The sequence below is a fragment of the Sabethes cyaneus genome, chromosome 2 (genome assembly GCF_943734655.1).
Source record: "Sabethes cyaneus chromosome 2, idSabCyanKW18_F2, whole genome shotgun sequence".
Classification (NCBI taxonomy): Eukaryota; Metazoa; Arthropoda; class Insecta; order Diptera; family Culicidae; genus Sabethes; species Sabethes cyaneus.
Genome location: NC_071354.1, coordinates 229,497,332 through 229,513,103, shown reverse-complemented (window position 1 = coordinate 229,513,103; position 15,772 = coordinate 229,497,332). Strand labels below are relative to the sequence as shown.

At 37.1% G+C, this 15,772-nt stretch overlaps 2 protein-coding genes across 2 annotated transcripts in view; one reads left to right on the top strand and one right to left on the bottom strand.

The window, feature by feature from the left end:
* The window catches only part of LOC128734314 (electron transfer flavoprotein beta subunit lysine methyltransferase-like), a 64,183-nt gene extending 54,743 nt beyond the window's left edge, over window positions 1–9,440 (bottom strand). Inside the window, exon 1 of the mRNA XM_053828443.1 lies at window positions 9,188–9,440. The gene's annotated coding sequence lies outside the window, so the exon portion shown is untranslated. The remainder of the gene's footprint in view (window positions 1–9,187) is intronic.
* LOC128734316 (growth arrest and DNA damage-inducible protein GADD45 alpha-like) lies at window positions 7,467–8,854 on the top strand. The gene is made up of 2 exons (XM_053828446.1): window positions 7,467–7,998; window positions 8,089–8,854. The coding sequence occupies exons 1-2, from the start codon at window positions 7,723–7,725 to the stop codon at window positions 8,284–8,286; spliced, it is 474 nt and encodes a 157-aa protein (XP_053684421.1). The 5' UTR covers window positions 7,467–7,722; the 3' UTR covers window positions 8,287–8,854.
* Window positions 9,441–15,772: the final 6,332 nt, after the last annotated feature.

Below are 15,772 nucleotides of genomic sequence, written 5' to 3'. Positions count from 1 at the left end.
GATATCAAATTCGTCTAGGTTTAATCATCTCGCCGTGAAGAATTTGCAATCTGTTGGGGCAATGGACTTAAGTCATTTTTTCTTTTCGTAACGCTCGCATTTTTAAATTTTCAGCTACCTTCCTGAAAGACGTAGTCCTACGTCAAAATATGGCTTTATGTTGCAAATCTGCATATTTTACATATTTTTCAAAACAAATTTGAATGCCCGTTTTCCTTTTATGGACTCTTGTGGTTTTACAATAGGGCATAGCAATTTATTAATAGCAATTAATAAATTTAATATAATGCCATTGGTGCTCTATACAACCATAATTTAATTAATATCGAAAAAAAACTACGCACATGCGAGATTTACGACTCGAAAATTACGTGACAACTTGAACTATAATAAGTAACTGAAAACAAAAATCAGGCATAATGAAACGAGCCAATATAGTCCCTAAGTTGATACGCATTTCCTATTACCAACGCTAATATGTAGAGATATAGCACCCTGCGCGCTTAAATAATAATTAAATGCAACTAAAACTTTAAAAACTAAAATGTGTGTTTTGTTTAGTACTTTCTGTTTCATGTCATATATGGTCAGAAATATAGAGTTAAAACTAGTATACGCCGATACCCGCGGTTCATTCTAGGTAAAGGGTCCATTATAGGTTAACTTCAGGGACGTAAAATGTACTGGTTGGTGACCAATATCTGAAGACATTGGGCATTATTTCTTGTGACCAGTCATGCGGCAGATTTCTAGTACACACGCACCGAGTAGAAATACCAGAAAAACGAAAACATCGCTTGCTCGTCGTGTCGTACACACTTCGGAGCGGCAGAGACACGCTTCAACATTCTAGCGGCATGCATGACAAAAGGTGTAGTGGTTTTTGGTATTCTCGTTTGCTGCTTTATTCGTATACCTACAGCTTTTCTCCAAATAATGCGGATTCAAAGAAGAACGTTACCAAAATTGAAAATGAACTCTACTGCATGTATGATTACAAGATCTTTAAAGTAGTGATCAACCACAAAACCGTGTAAAAATTCAATAATTTTTATTAAATAAATTGCAAAAAGCGGCGAATACCTGTCACTTCTATACTGTGATACTTTTTTCGACTGGTCACAGTGAAATAAGAATGTTTGCTTATTATCATGTACGTATTCCAGCTAGTTTCAAAACATGAAGAGATAGGCTCTCTCAATACAGAAACAATGCGAAGCGACGGTATTGGCTGAGATTCTGACATGACACTGCATACTGGCAAATGTATAGAAAAAATGTAACCGTTTCGGTCCCTTAACTTACCCTAATAATCTTCATCTTGCGGTTTTCGAGACTCTTCCAGGAGTACCAAATGTTCATCTTGCGACAAATCCCCTATCCAGCTTTCCACGAGCGGTAATGGCGGCTGCTGGGTACAACTTTCTGAAGGGTACAGTTCAATTTAGACATTGAATGCAGGAGCGTCTACAGCGGTTACTCTTTCGATGCGCAAGTTCCACGATAGTTGCTGTGGACACCATACTAAACTGCAGTTCTTAAGCAGCGGTCGGACAAGGGCGCAATATAGTTATTTTAAGCAAGTGTGGATGCTTGAAATCCCGTCCGATTTTTGAAATAAATCCGAGTTGACGCGTTTCTTTCGAAATAATTTACTCGCGATGTGCGTTAAACGTTAGCTTAGTATCAAGTAAAATGCCAACGTCCGTAACATGTTTGACTCTGCGCAAATCAAGTCCATCAATTCGGTAACTAAAGAAGATCGGGTTTTTTAGGCGATAAAAGCTCATCACCTCGCGTTCAGCAACACTTATTGTGAGCCAGTTTCGATTGCACCAAGCAACAAAAATATCGAGTAGAGCTTGTAGGCGGCGACAATCATCAACTTTTTCATCTGCCAGAAGCAGTTTAAGGTCATCAGCATACACAAGTCTGCATCCGGTAGCCAACTGGAAGGTGACGTTGTTGAAAAACAGCGAGAAAAGCAACGGGCCCAAATTGCTGCCTTGCGGAACTCCAGAAATGCTAGTAAATTGAAAGGATACCTAGGAACCTAGCTTCACACGCAACACTCTACCACGCAGGTACGTGCTCAGCCATTGTATCATCTGTGGAGATGCACCGAGCCGGAAAAGTCTCCGCAATAATATTGCATGATCAATTCGATCAAAAGCTGCTTTCAACTCTGTGTAAATTACATCAACCTGCTTCTTGTTCTCCATATGCGAGATGCAAGTCGAAGTAAATTCCATAATGTTTGTGCAAACGGAACGACCCGGCATGAAACCATGCTGAGCTGCAGATATATAATTTTTTTTGTGCGGGACAACATCACTCCACTCACGATTATCTCAAACAGCTTTGACGCTGCAGATAGGCTAATAATTCCACGATAGTTTCTTACGTTTCTACGGTCGCCAGTTTTATAAACATGAAACATAAACGACTGCTTCCAAATATTCGGAATTTACATTGTTCAAACGATTTGTTGAAAATAGTGCATAGAGGAGTGGCCAATGGCACGATACAACGACTCAAAAGCACAGCTGGAATATCGTCAGGTCCGGCGGAGAAAGAACGCTTCAACTTTTTTGCACCGGCTATTACCATTTCATTATTGATCTCAAACACGCTCAAGTCGATCAAAATGCCATCTTGAAGGTTGCTCAAACTTCCCGAAAACCGCAACTTTCTAGATAGTCAGCAGCGCATGATACAGCCTATACAAAAATATTACATACACGCTAGCGCCACGCAGTGAGGCAATTCCGAAATACTACAATCCAAACGCAAAGCCCTCGATCTGCTGAACAACTTTGTCGAAGACACCAACATTCTATATGGTCAAGATCACGAGTTATTCCATGTTGGAACCAATTAAGTCAATTTCCATATGCTACGTAGACTCCATTAACACGGTTTCGATTAACGCGGTCCCTATTAGCGTCCTTATTGTGGGGATTACTGTATTTGACTGTATAATTTCTTTTAAGTCTACCAAAAATATGAAAAAAAAGGCTTTGGATTCATCACACTGGCGAAATATGGCTTCTGGCGAAATATGGAGCCTCTACCCTATATGCTATCCATGATGGCGTCAGTATAGCGGGTGAGACACTGGACTCGTTTGTAGCAAGGCGACGGGCTATCGAATTTGCTGTTCAACATTGTGTTGGAAGGTGCTAAGGGCAAGGCGTACAAAGAAACGGTACCATCATCACGAAATTCACGATGTGAGCCGTGAAGTAAAAAGAGGGATAATGGTCTAATAGGGTCCTTTACTGATTACGCAGCAAGCTGGGGACCGGTATATTGCAACTCCGTACGAAACTGGTGCTTTGTGAGATGCTAATTCTCCCGGTGGTACTTGTGAAGCGAATAAAACACGGCAGGCTACAGAAGGCTGGTCATGAAGCAAAGATGCCTGATGAGCAAACAGCCAATATTCAGTAGCCAGACCCGACGACTTCGAGGCACACCACGTTCAAGCAACAAATTCAATTTTAAGATGTACTTGAAGAGGTTTTCAACAGTTAACCCTTAAAATCGACTATGAAACTTTTAATTCTATAAAACGACTATAAAACGTTCATAAAACTCTAATAAAACTAAAGTTCTCAAAAATATTTCCAAAGATCCTCTTAAAACTTATTCTAATTTTCGTAATTTTTAATTCGTAATATAATTTATTACGTATAATTCGTAATTTTTTCGCTTTCTATAAATAGTGACTTCCAAGAGTCCCTCAAGACTATGATAAAACCACCACAAGTATTGATGGTTTTCTGATTCCCCCCTTCAAGTACATTTACAAGTCATCATACATTTTGTACACACTTTATTTCCTGAAATTTCAGGCTTATTTTAAATTGACTAAGGCCTATAAGAGAAAAAAGTAGCTACCTAAAAAGGGGTTACATTCATCATCGGGGTAACATTGATCAGTTAGACCATTCTCACAAATAAGTGAAACTTCTGCCAACTTTGCGCTGAACTGATCAATGTTACTTCCGATGATCAATTGTACCCCGTTTCACAGTATCCACAAATATTGCTTTTCTATAATGGACGTAAGAGAAAATAGAAAATAGAAATTGTTAAAAAAGCATCCACTTTGTAGCACATAAATGTGAAATTTGTCACATCCCGTCCACATGTCTATTTATTTGAATTATTTAAGGTAATCAAGTTTTTGGCAAGATAAGCATTTTAGTACAAACAAGGAGATCGAAGTAAGCAGCGCGTGTGGTCAGCAGCAAAAATTTTCGCTGTCAATTTTTTCGTGTGTTTTCCTGAAAAATGGTTCAATAAATACCGAATAACCATTGAAGCTAGCAGTTTTCGAAATAAATGCAGGATACCCAAGTCATCAAGCCCTTTAATATGTGAATGTGAATGTTTGGTGTAAATCTTGCGCTGGAGCGGTGAGAATCGATGTTCAATTAGTTTTGGACATAACCATAAAAAAGTGACCTAGTGATCTCGAATATGGAAAATCAAACCCTACCGGCGGTGCTCCTAGTGGGGTCAATCACCACCAGCGATTCCCGTTCGACAATCTGGAGTCAAAGGATTTTCTCTGCCATAAACTGCGGATTCTTCTAGCCTGCTGAACGGGTTGCCAAATAAGAGAGAATTACACTTGTTTCCTAAATCAATCTCGGTGTACGGAAATATCTACAGTCGTATATGACGCGGTGGTTCTTGCAGATCATCGTTTCTAATCAAGAAACATTCAAGGTTAAGCAATCATCATATCACCTAGTTTCACTATCTTGGATTGCAGCAAATTCAAAGATGTGCTGATGAAATTAACAAGAGAACACATTGGAAGTGCCGGTGAGATCGTTTTAAATTTAATTATTCATCATGAGTATGATTTTCTGCATGCTAAACGTAGCATCTTGAATTATATAATTTAAAATATAACTTACTTATTTCTATTTTAAATTTTTGTTAAATTGATTATTTCACATTTTAACTTTCACTAATTTAGTTTTGTATCAATTTTGAATAATCATATTCAATTGTTACATACGCATATCATAAATAAATCATAAGCCTTGTTTATCAATCAAGCTTTACAATGACTGCATTCTCATCATTTCTTCATTTCAGTTAGTTTATTAAGCAAATATCTTACTTCTTTTATGTTTTTATCCTAATACATCTTTGGTAGATCGTACTATTTACTACATCTTTGGTAGTTTCATCTATTTGCAGAGAGCGAAATAAGGCGCTATAACCTTGGCCTATTGCAGCCGGACATCCTCGAGGGTCCGGAGTACGAGACGGTTGGTACGAGACGTCCTCGTTTCTTCTTTCCCTGCTGATTCAGAAATGTATGTATGTATGAATAACTTATTCACACAAGATACATTTCACAGAATCGTCTTTGCAGCAATACTTCACAGTTGGCCTGGCCGATTTAACATTTGCGATGTATCTCGGATGTTTTCCAAATGTTAATACAGACAAGAAAATAATTTAAAATATTTCTATCATTAGAAATAATTAAAATTATTTCCAGGAATCCTTTATTGTGGCTGTGATGGTATTAATAAGAATAAGAATAAGATAAGCATTTTAGTACAAACAAAGGAAGCCAACGAGAGAGATGACATTCTCCTGCTTTAACCGTTGTATTCGGAACAACTAACAGTTTTTTCCACACGTGAGATGAGGCACGTGTTCGCTTTGCTATTTCGCTTATTAATAAGATCCCGTGGCGTGAAAGTAAATCTGAATAACTCAAGTATTTACGTGTTTTCAAATAAAAATTTAGTTTTTAAAAGATCGTCTCATGTGTTAAGTGCAAATTTTCAAATCTACTTGTACTATTGATCGGCTGTCGTATCCGTCAAAAATAACTATACAAAGTAGAATTAAATTGGATAAGTTTTCTTTTTATTTATTTATAGGTTTCGTATTCTACTAAGACGCTCCAAAAACTTCAATTACTATATTTTGAATATATCTGTATTGAATCGATCAAGGAAACTGGATAAAGCAATTTTGAAGGTAACTATTATTAAGTAGTTATTTAAGATAAACTTAGCAGAATAACAAAGTAAATATGCAAAAGTTTAAAATTGAAATAAATTGTTTATAAATTACATATTTTAATTTGAAACAATTTGTAACAATTCGAAACAATATTTTAAAAGTTTGATGCATTATCTCCTGTCGAATTCAGGGTCAATCGATGCCACGTTGGGTACACTGCAATCAACAGAGTAGTTTCAGTGGAAAATTCGCGTGTGTGCTAGTCCTGTGACTTTTAAACATCCGTTTTGAAAGAAAATACCCATTGGATATCAGAAAAAATTCTTTTTGTCCTCACATGATTAAACCTTCGGAAAACACTCGCAAAAACCCCAGCTTCTGGCTCCGTCAACGGCACGGAAGAAAAGTTGGAAATCCCCGCAAACATCTGGTACGAACTACTAAAATAGTATTTAAACTGAACGTGATCTGTTTACTTTATCGCAAGCCTTGCAACTACATCGCAAAGGAGCTTAGCCACCCAGCAAGGCTGAATAGACGTCGTCTAGTCGTACACTCCGCTAGGAGCTGATTCATAGTACTATTTAAGCGACAGACGGACGTGTATCACGCGACTTGAAGCACCACCATGGCGCGATAGTCCACCTCGAATGAACTTTTTTTGTTCCTTTTGATGCAGCAAGAGGCATGCGATCGCCATCCGGTGCCCAACCGGACCGGGTCGATCGTTTGTCGGCGAATATGCCTCACAAAAAAGTGCGTGATCATCGTCACGTGTGTGATTCTGGTCCGAATCTTGACTGCGGTCATTCACTCGAAACAGGTCAATCGTTGGCTTTTGATTGGGCTCCAATCAAGGAAAGTGCAATTTGGCGCAAAATTTCGTTCGCTCGGAACATGCTCCAACATTGCATCATGCACCCAAATGGCTGTCTGGCTAAAGATTTGTTATTGTTATTATTGCTGTCGTTATCTTCCAGCTCGGTGGAATCCACGCCATGACTTGTGTGTTGTACTCAGGTGACTTGGCCTATTATCAAACCCTCATGGAGCAACCCTCATCATTTTGTACGCAATTTCTCGGTGCCCAACCAATTCGCGCCATGTCGACCTAATTGCCGACGAACACAAGCGTGTACGGCCCGTGCGAGAATGAACACAGAGATGAACACTAGCGTGAACTTGCGTGTGTTTTGCAAAACCCACCAAAGGGGGCAAAGCAGGTTGAATTAGAATTTTCATTGGCATCAAGCTTTCCCATGTTTGAACGTGAATTATCTTGATGTTACAAAGGTTGTTACAAAATATCGCAAAAACCGAACCGAACGTTCGGGTGTTCACTTGGGTGCCTTCGGGTGGCGTTCGGTCAGCGGGGGTGTGCTTGCCAGCTTGCCACCCCTCGATTATAAGTATAACTGCCCATTCGGTGAACACAGTGGAATCATTCGGTGTAAAGCTCTGAACAAGTTAACAAGCAAATACGCGAGTGGGAAACTATCGTGCAAAAAAATAGGTGTGAGTAATTTCACAACGTCGCCCAATCGTTTCAACCAGTGTAAAAATAGAAGAAAGTTATCAGTTATATCACGGCCGTCAGAAGGCCCCGATCAAGTGCAAATCAAACAACCCACGGCCACTGGTTCCGTGCGTGCTTCGAAACTAAACGGGTTTACCCTGGATTCGTACGCTAACCGCAATAATTACAACAGTTTGAAAATGGTGGTCGCCACCAAGGAATCTATACCCATAATGTCCAAGACTGGCTTCAAAACGGTCGGCATCGGTGCCAACGTCCGCTCTACGTTGGTGGCCGCCTCCGCCGAACATCGGGTCGTTGCCGGAATGACCGCAGCGATTCGCAGCCTGACCGAGGAACCGCACAAATTCGTGTTCTGTTTCATCGTTCAACCAAAAGCGAACGACAGTGGAGCTCACATGCAAGAGGTTCTGCTGGAAGCGTTCTGTTTCGAGAATGACATCTACATAATTAAGGTGAGTTGGTTGACCCCCCTTCTTGCAAGCACAGGAAACTAGCTAACAATACTAATGATGTTTTTCCCTTTTTTTCATTTCCCTCGATAGGTCGACAGTGCGGAAAAGTTAAGCCGATTATTGGGCACCGCTTGTCTGGTATCCTGCGCTTTGGTTCGAAAAGCCGATTCCATCACCAGCAGCAGCAGCGAGGACTGCTATTCTCGCAGTGAAAACATCCTAATCGATCACTGTGAGTTCTATTGGGACGAACCGGTGAAACCCGTCATTAAACTACCGGAAAAGTGAATCCATCGACGACGACGACGACGACTGCAAAACGTTGTTTAAACAGTGATAAGGGCTTGATTTAGCGTCAGAAAGCTATCTAATGTAAATGAGATAACGAGAGCTGCTGCTCTCGACTTCTAAAACAATGCCTCACAATGGCAGGTATATGATTAGCTGGAAGCCTATAGCTGAACAGTTCAGTTCGTATGTTGTAATGGACTATCGTATAGATTAAACTCGGCTCGAGTGCCGAACTACGGATGTACGCAGTGAGTGACAGTGTTTAACCCCAGTGATGTAGGGAAGATATATTGATATGAAGACTACCACTTATAGAACGATTCAAGAGTTACGAAACATTGTCAGTATAGTCACTAGTGGATCCAATCTTACTTTATCCTCTACTACAACATAAAGCAAAAACTGAATGCGGTTTTACGTAGATCAGTTTGTTATTTTAATCATTTTAAATAATCGATATCACGGATGGCACGAAGCATTACTTTGTACATAAAACTAATCACGATAGCTTAGTAGTGATAGTGGTGATTATGGACTATAATTTAATTGGTGAAATAAAAGCAAAACTGGTGCAGTAATACACGATTGTTTTAATCTTATTACTCGAAATGGCCCCAAACAGATGTTTGTCTTTAAATTTTGGACTAAACTAAATTTTAAATGTTATTCTATTAGAACACTTGCAGACTATTTTCGAGCGTCTTAGTAGAATTCACGAATTAACGAGAAAAATTTGGAGTATGGAAAATTAAGGACTTCGCCGACCATATCAATCAGAATAGCTTTTGTTTGTATATGAATTTTTAAACGTTTGAACAATCATGTGATAATGATTACCCACAACTTTATTTAGTAATCTGGGCTGGTTGTAGTCTGTAGTTTGTTTGCTCGCACTTACATGAAATTCCGTGTGCTGAACGGGGAGAATGTTTGTGAAAACAAAAGCAAAAATATTTCCTTCTCTCTTTTCCTCACACAAAAGTCTCAAAAATATCACCTAGCGGTTTGTTTTCAGTTTCCAATGAAATGCCGGCTGTTGACTGAAGACTGGCAACTGTAAAAACTGAACTTTGCCGTAATTGTTTTAAAGGAACAGCGTCGTCGAACACATCTTTAAAGGAATTTCAATTTAAAAAATCGAACTAAAACACCGATAAGTAACTTATTGTTATGAAATCAGTACTATCTGTCAAAAAGTCGACCGCGAGAGATTCATTCCATTCATTCGAAACGTCAGCACGCATCAGATGTCAGACGTCAGAGGTATCAACAGAGATGCCAGCCAAGTTCGAAGATTGTCTGAGATTGCTTGAAAAATTATAATAAACTGCTTCAATGTCGAAAATAATCAGAAAATTGTACATAAGAAAACAGCAAAAAATTGCGTAAATTACATTGGAAAATATCAGTGCTTTTTTGTATTCTTCGGCGACAAAAACGAAGCGAATTTTTTGCAGCATGAATCAAAACAGTGTTTGCTGGTTTTCGAAATTGAATATTTTAACGCCTAGCGATATGCAAAACACACAGCACACAACAGCCATTTACAGTGACGAACATAGCAACTAGCCTACAAGGTCTATAACACATGGCAGAGAATGGCGGGTTGATTTTTACGCAATTAATTTACTTATCCCCTCCCAAAAGTACCGATTGATTAGATTAAAACCTACGTATTGCTGATTTGTGTCTTTGTCAAAACGCCACGATCAAGCAGCATACTGCACCGTACGAAGCTGAGACCAGCAGATCTATATGAACTTGAAACCGAGACGCTGTTCACGGAGGACGTGCACTCCCTGCCGTGTCGAACGGAAGGTAGGGGTACCTGGGGTAATAAGCACCGTCAAGGCAAAATGCACCCCCTTCGTTTTTAAGCTAGAACACCCGTTCTGGCCGTTCTATCTAATAAGGAAATGTAAATAATGACACAAATATGTATTCTATATTGTACCTTGCAGCAATTTTACGAGTCCCACGCAAATACGTTTTTTAATAATAATTATCCTGTACTTACTAAATACACTGGAACTATGCTTATCAATTCTAATTTTTTCAAGGGACTGGGTTGCAAAAAAGCCGTCGAAATCTCCTATATCCAAAGATTTTGTATTGCATTGGTTCGATTACAAACAAATAGCTAATCTGAGAATTTGTCCGATTTACTAAAACGAAGGTTGTTTTTGTAGTTGTGGTCCAACGAGTGGCAGCGGATTAGACAGCGAATGTCTTCCCGGTATAATGCAATCAATATTTGCTGCAATCATACTTTTGGGGACACCATATTTAAATTTTGTCTCGATTCTAAAATTGAGTAGGGTATTGTCGTTATCGTCGGGCCACTGTTATGGTCGGGCCATCACGATTTTACAGTTTTAGTAACTCATGATATCTATGATACAACCATTGTAAAACTTCTTACTGTAATAGCTAACTTTTCACAATATTGTGAGTTTCAATCGTGTATTCAAAACACCCGTACTGAATTCGGTGACTAAATCTTACAAAAAAAATTTTCAGGCGCAATGAACTTTTCTTCAAGAAGTGATTCATGAAATGTAATTATCGAGATAAATTTTGAAAATGTATGAAGTGTGTTGTGCTGCACACGAAGACTATAGAAAAATCCCATCCAGTAAGGTGTTTGGGAAGGCTAAGGTGAAAAAAATACTAGAAACGCGCTTTTTGTAAAGGTCGGGCCACTTGAGTAGTCATGGTTGGGCTACCATAATTTTAAGCGCAATAATCGCTAGAGAATGTCATTCGCGTAAAATGTGATGAAATAAAGCAAAATCAATACGATAAAAACCTAGGTCTGTGTTTTTTTTTCATTGTAGTTGTACACTTCGGAAAAGGTGATTGTAGCAATACATTGTATTGATTTTACAAGATCGCCAAAATTTTGCAAAAATGCAATCAAAAATATGGTATTTGTACCTATATGAACCGTTGTTCACGGACTTCATTCTTTTCATGTCTCTATATAGAATTTCAATACGTATGTCTTAGATTTTCCGCGGTGGCCCAACCTGTACAACATGGCCCGACAACATTTTTTGTCTTCACGTAAATGCCTATAACTTTTTTATTTTCCAACGATGTATTTAGATTTCCAAATTCCTTCTGAAACGAAAGTTATGGGCGAATTCCAAAACGTGGCCCAACCACGACGACACTCGCCTACTTACCTCGATCAGCACGTTCTTTACAATTGGAAAATTTTTGCCCTTTTATCTAAGCCCCGTTTGCTTCGTTTCTAGGTTACACGTGTTTTAATTAATGGAAGGTTGCCAATTTTAAAGCTGTTTCACTAATAAATTTTACGTGCTATAGAATTATAAACCATATTACATTTTCAAAGGTTTTGGTATCGTGGCTAGCCACGACGGGTCAACTTAGTATTACTATAAAAGGATTAGTTCGTAACGATAAATTGATTAGAAATATAAAAACCCGAATTAATCCACCTAGCGGCGTGACCTAGCCTTTCTACTGCCGCAATAATCATTATTTAATTTCCCAGGTACATCTATAATTAACTTGACTATATTTTTAAATATACGTTCCGTATTCCTCAAAATACTCATTTGCCAGTAAAATTCACAACGTATTGCGTAGAGCAATTATATTTTCTTTCCTTGGGTGCGTAAATACTTGTAAGCGTCATTTATGTTACTTGATGAACACCTTATTTAGTTTTATAATATTTACGTGATTTATAGAAAAATAATATAGACACAAAAGATAATTTTTGCAGACTTCAATGAATATATATAGAAAATTAGAAATTAACCCTCTAACGGGTCTACAGACGGCCTTAACTTTCGGGCTTCAGAGCCACATACGAAACTTGTTTTGAATTGACAATATGAAATATGTGTTTATAGCAGATTTTTTGATATTTTGATATTAATGAACGCATGGTTCAAAAATTAGCATCTTTGAAAAACAAAAGTTCAGAAAAATTATTATGATGCTTCGCTTTTGAAGAAAAACGAAATCTACAACAAAATGAATAATCTCAAAATTTTGCTATTAGTTTGCTTGGCTTGAATTTTGCAATATATCTGAATTAGAAAAAATAACTGATGAAAGCATTAAATATGAAAAAGAAAAATTGAACTTTTTCTTAGCTGGCGCTCCTTCAGATAATTATTTTTGCATGAAAATCAAAACTTAAGGTTCTTTTGAATGTAATTCATGAAATGATAGTCATTAGCTTGATCGCATCGTTTTTCCAATGTATCGAATGTTAGAGGGCTAGGAAAACAAGATGAGGTCGAAAAATAGTGCAAAAGCTGCGCCATAAACATGCTTGAGAATGGGAAATATGAATGATATGATTTCCAGTGCTTGTCATTTTTTATTTATTTATTAAAACATGATTCATGACATAACACATCTGTCCTTTAAAATGTCACTAACGAAAACAAATCTTACAAAATTACTACCGTGCAACGTTTACTTCCTATTTTTCATATAAAATTTCTAAGCTCTAGTATCTATTGATTGAAAAGAGCATCTATTGATGCGCAGAATTTGTTTGGAATTTGTACAAATTTATTTGGAAAAATCAATTCACTAGTATTTTTGATTCTATACACCACTATACCTACATGCTTAAACAAACTGCTATTCTTCGCTTTTTGCTTTTCTTGTACAATTGTGAGCAACAGCAAGTGAAGAAAATGACAATTGAATTCTGAAATCAAAGAAAAGAAAAAACTTTTCGATTGAATCTCACTATTTAATATTTATTTGCGACAGATACGTAGTTCACCTACGACGTGCAGGCTTCATCAGTGTCTTATTTCAAAGCGTATACGTCGCGAATAAATTTGAAATAGTGGAATTTAGTCGGTAAAAGTTTTTTCTTTCCTCTAATTTCAGAGTTCGTATTCCACTAAGAGGCTTCAATAACTTCAGACAATTGACATAATTCTCACTTTGCTTGAATTTCAATGCAAATTTAAAAATTGCAAATTGTCATCACATACACACGTATATACATACCTACATACATACATACATACACATACATACATACATACATACATTCATATATACATACATACATACATACATACATACATACATACATACATTACACACATTGGATACAATCAACATTTGATTGATATGTTTTGATTTCACACGTTTTAACGATTTAATATACGGTGCTTAAGTGTTAAAGTTTGAATAACTTTTGAATGAACCGTCCGATTTTAAATAACTTGGTTTCGTTTGATAGATCTCAGCAGTAATTTTCAAATAATAATAAAATGCGTGACGTTTTTCATTGAATTGATGCTTATATGTTACAAAAATATGTTTTAAATACTATTTTTTCACATTTCTTTATGTAACTTTCAAACTACAAGTCCAATCGTCATGAAATTTGGAAGTTAAGGGTTTGCAAGGCTCCCCTTTCATATGCAATCAATTTTGTTCAAATCAGTTAAGGGACCTATGAGATAATGAAGTCCCATATTTTTCGTATTTTTATACATAACTTTTGAACTAAAAGTCCGATCAGTATGAAATTCAATAGCGACCAATGGGACACCTAGACCTTTCATTTGACACTAAGAACATTAAAATCGGTCCAGCCATCTCCGAGAAAAATGAGTGAGTTTGAAAGCGTTACACACACACACATACACACACACACACACACACACACACACACACACACACACACACACACACACACACACACACACACACACACACACACACACACATACATACACACAAACAGAAAATGCTCAGTTTTCGAAACTGAGTCGAATGGTATATGACATTCGGCCCGCAGGACCTTTTTTCCATTTCCGGTTTTCCGAGTGATTTCTATACCTTTATACTATATATTTATATAGTAGAAAGGCAAAACCTGTTTTAATCCACCTAGTGGTGAAAGGAACCTTTGTTATACGGTCTTACTTGCTATTTGAGATAGAAATCGACACGTCTTCGGAACATAATTCATCTATTGGTTAACGATGCATGGTGCGTTGGTTTACATAAAATTTTTGGAAATTGAATAAGTTCACGAAATTTGAATAAAATAGGAGCACTTATAAATTTTGATAGATTCTTTTTTCAAGAAATTGCTGAGTAAGTTGTTCCTAATATGAGTAAGTGCAAGTGAAAGTAAGTTGTAAAAAGAAATAATATTCTTTAACATATACATTGCGTAGTAAAGGTCTGTTAAATGCCATATTGTTATAAAGTTACAAATCATGGTTTAACTAACGTATATTCTTCAATAAACTTGTTATGAGCAAAATGTTAGAATTATTCAATGCATTAATACTTTAATTTGTTAGGAAAATAGATCAGCATAAGCCGACATCACAGAAACGAAGCAAGCAGCATGTGAAGTCCGCAATTGATCTCAACTGGAACTTTTTCTCGTTTCTTCATATGGAAAAATGGGTCTGTATGCAGCGGAATTATCAGCAAATGTAAAAGATTTAAAATACAGTAGACTCTCAGAAAAGTTAACTCTCTGAAAAGTTAATTGTTCAGAAAAGTTAAGCGTATATCAGCTCTCATGCAACGCTCTAAAAAGTTAATTTTTGCCTTAACTTTTCTGAGAGTTTGAATTTATTGGTTGTCCAAGCGTTTCTTCACACACGTGTGTTTACCTTCTATCTTTATTTCTCATTTTTCGGCTTATTGTCACCTTTCCACAGTTTCATACAGAGTCGCATCATAACTGGGATTAAATTAAACTCTTGTATCGGACAGTTGCAACAATAGTTCAATACGGGCATATAGTTACTTCAGGATTTTTGGAAATATACTGGAAAAGCGCAAACTCAGATTGAATTTTAAATGCAAAAGGAACAGCAAGGAACTAAAAATTAGCGCGAACGCTTATTTTTAATCAAAACGTAGACTACGAAAAAACAAAAGTAAACTAGTGTAACCGACTGTTTTAAACTTAGTGAAAGGTATTATTTTATAAAAAAAACTATGAAACTATAATTTGATAAAGATATTGCTACATATTTCTTTCCATTACAACTTCCAGGTACATAAAAATATGTATCCTATATCCCGGAATGCATTTTTAGCTTTTGTATTCATCTCTACTCAGACTACTCAGACTACTCAGAAAAGTTAATAGTTCGGAAAAGTTAATCGACCGATTCCCCAATCGATTAACTTTTCCGAGAGTCTACTGTATTGAAACTGAAGACAAATAATTTTTTTATTTTAACTTTTATGGGCATTAATCAAAATTTAAATTCTACCAGACGATAGAGCTTTCAATTTCAAGAAACTCTTCCAAGGGTTCGATAAACTTAAGACCAAGTTTTCCCAGGCAAAACTATAGTGCGCACGTTTTTTTTTGGTTTTGGGCTATTGTGCGCGCGAGTAAACCGTGTTACAAAAGTTGGCGCGAGTGTTCGAGGGTTAATATCTTTTGACCGGCAAAACCAATTCTTATGAAATTTCGCAGATACATTCGCAG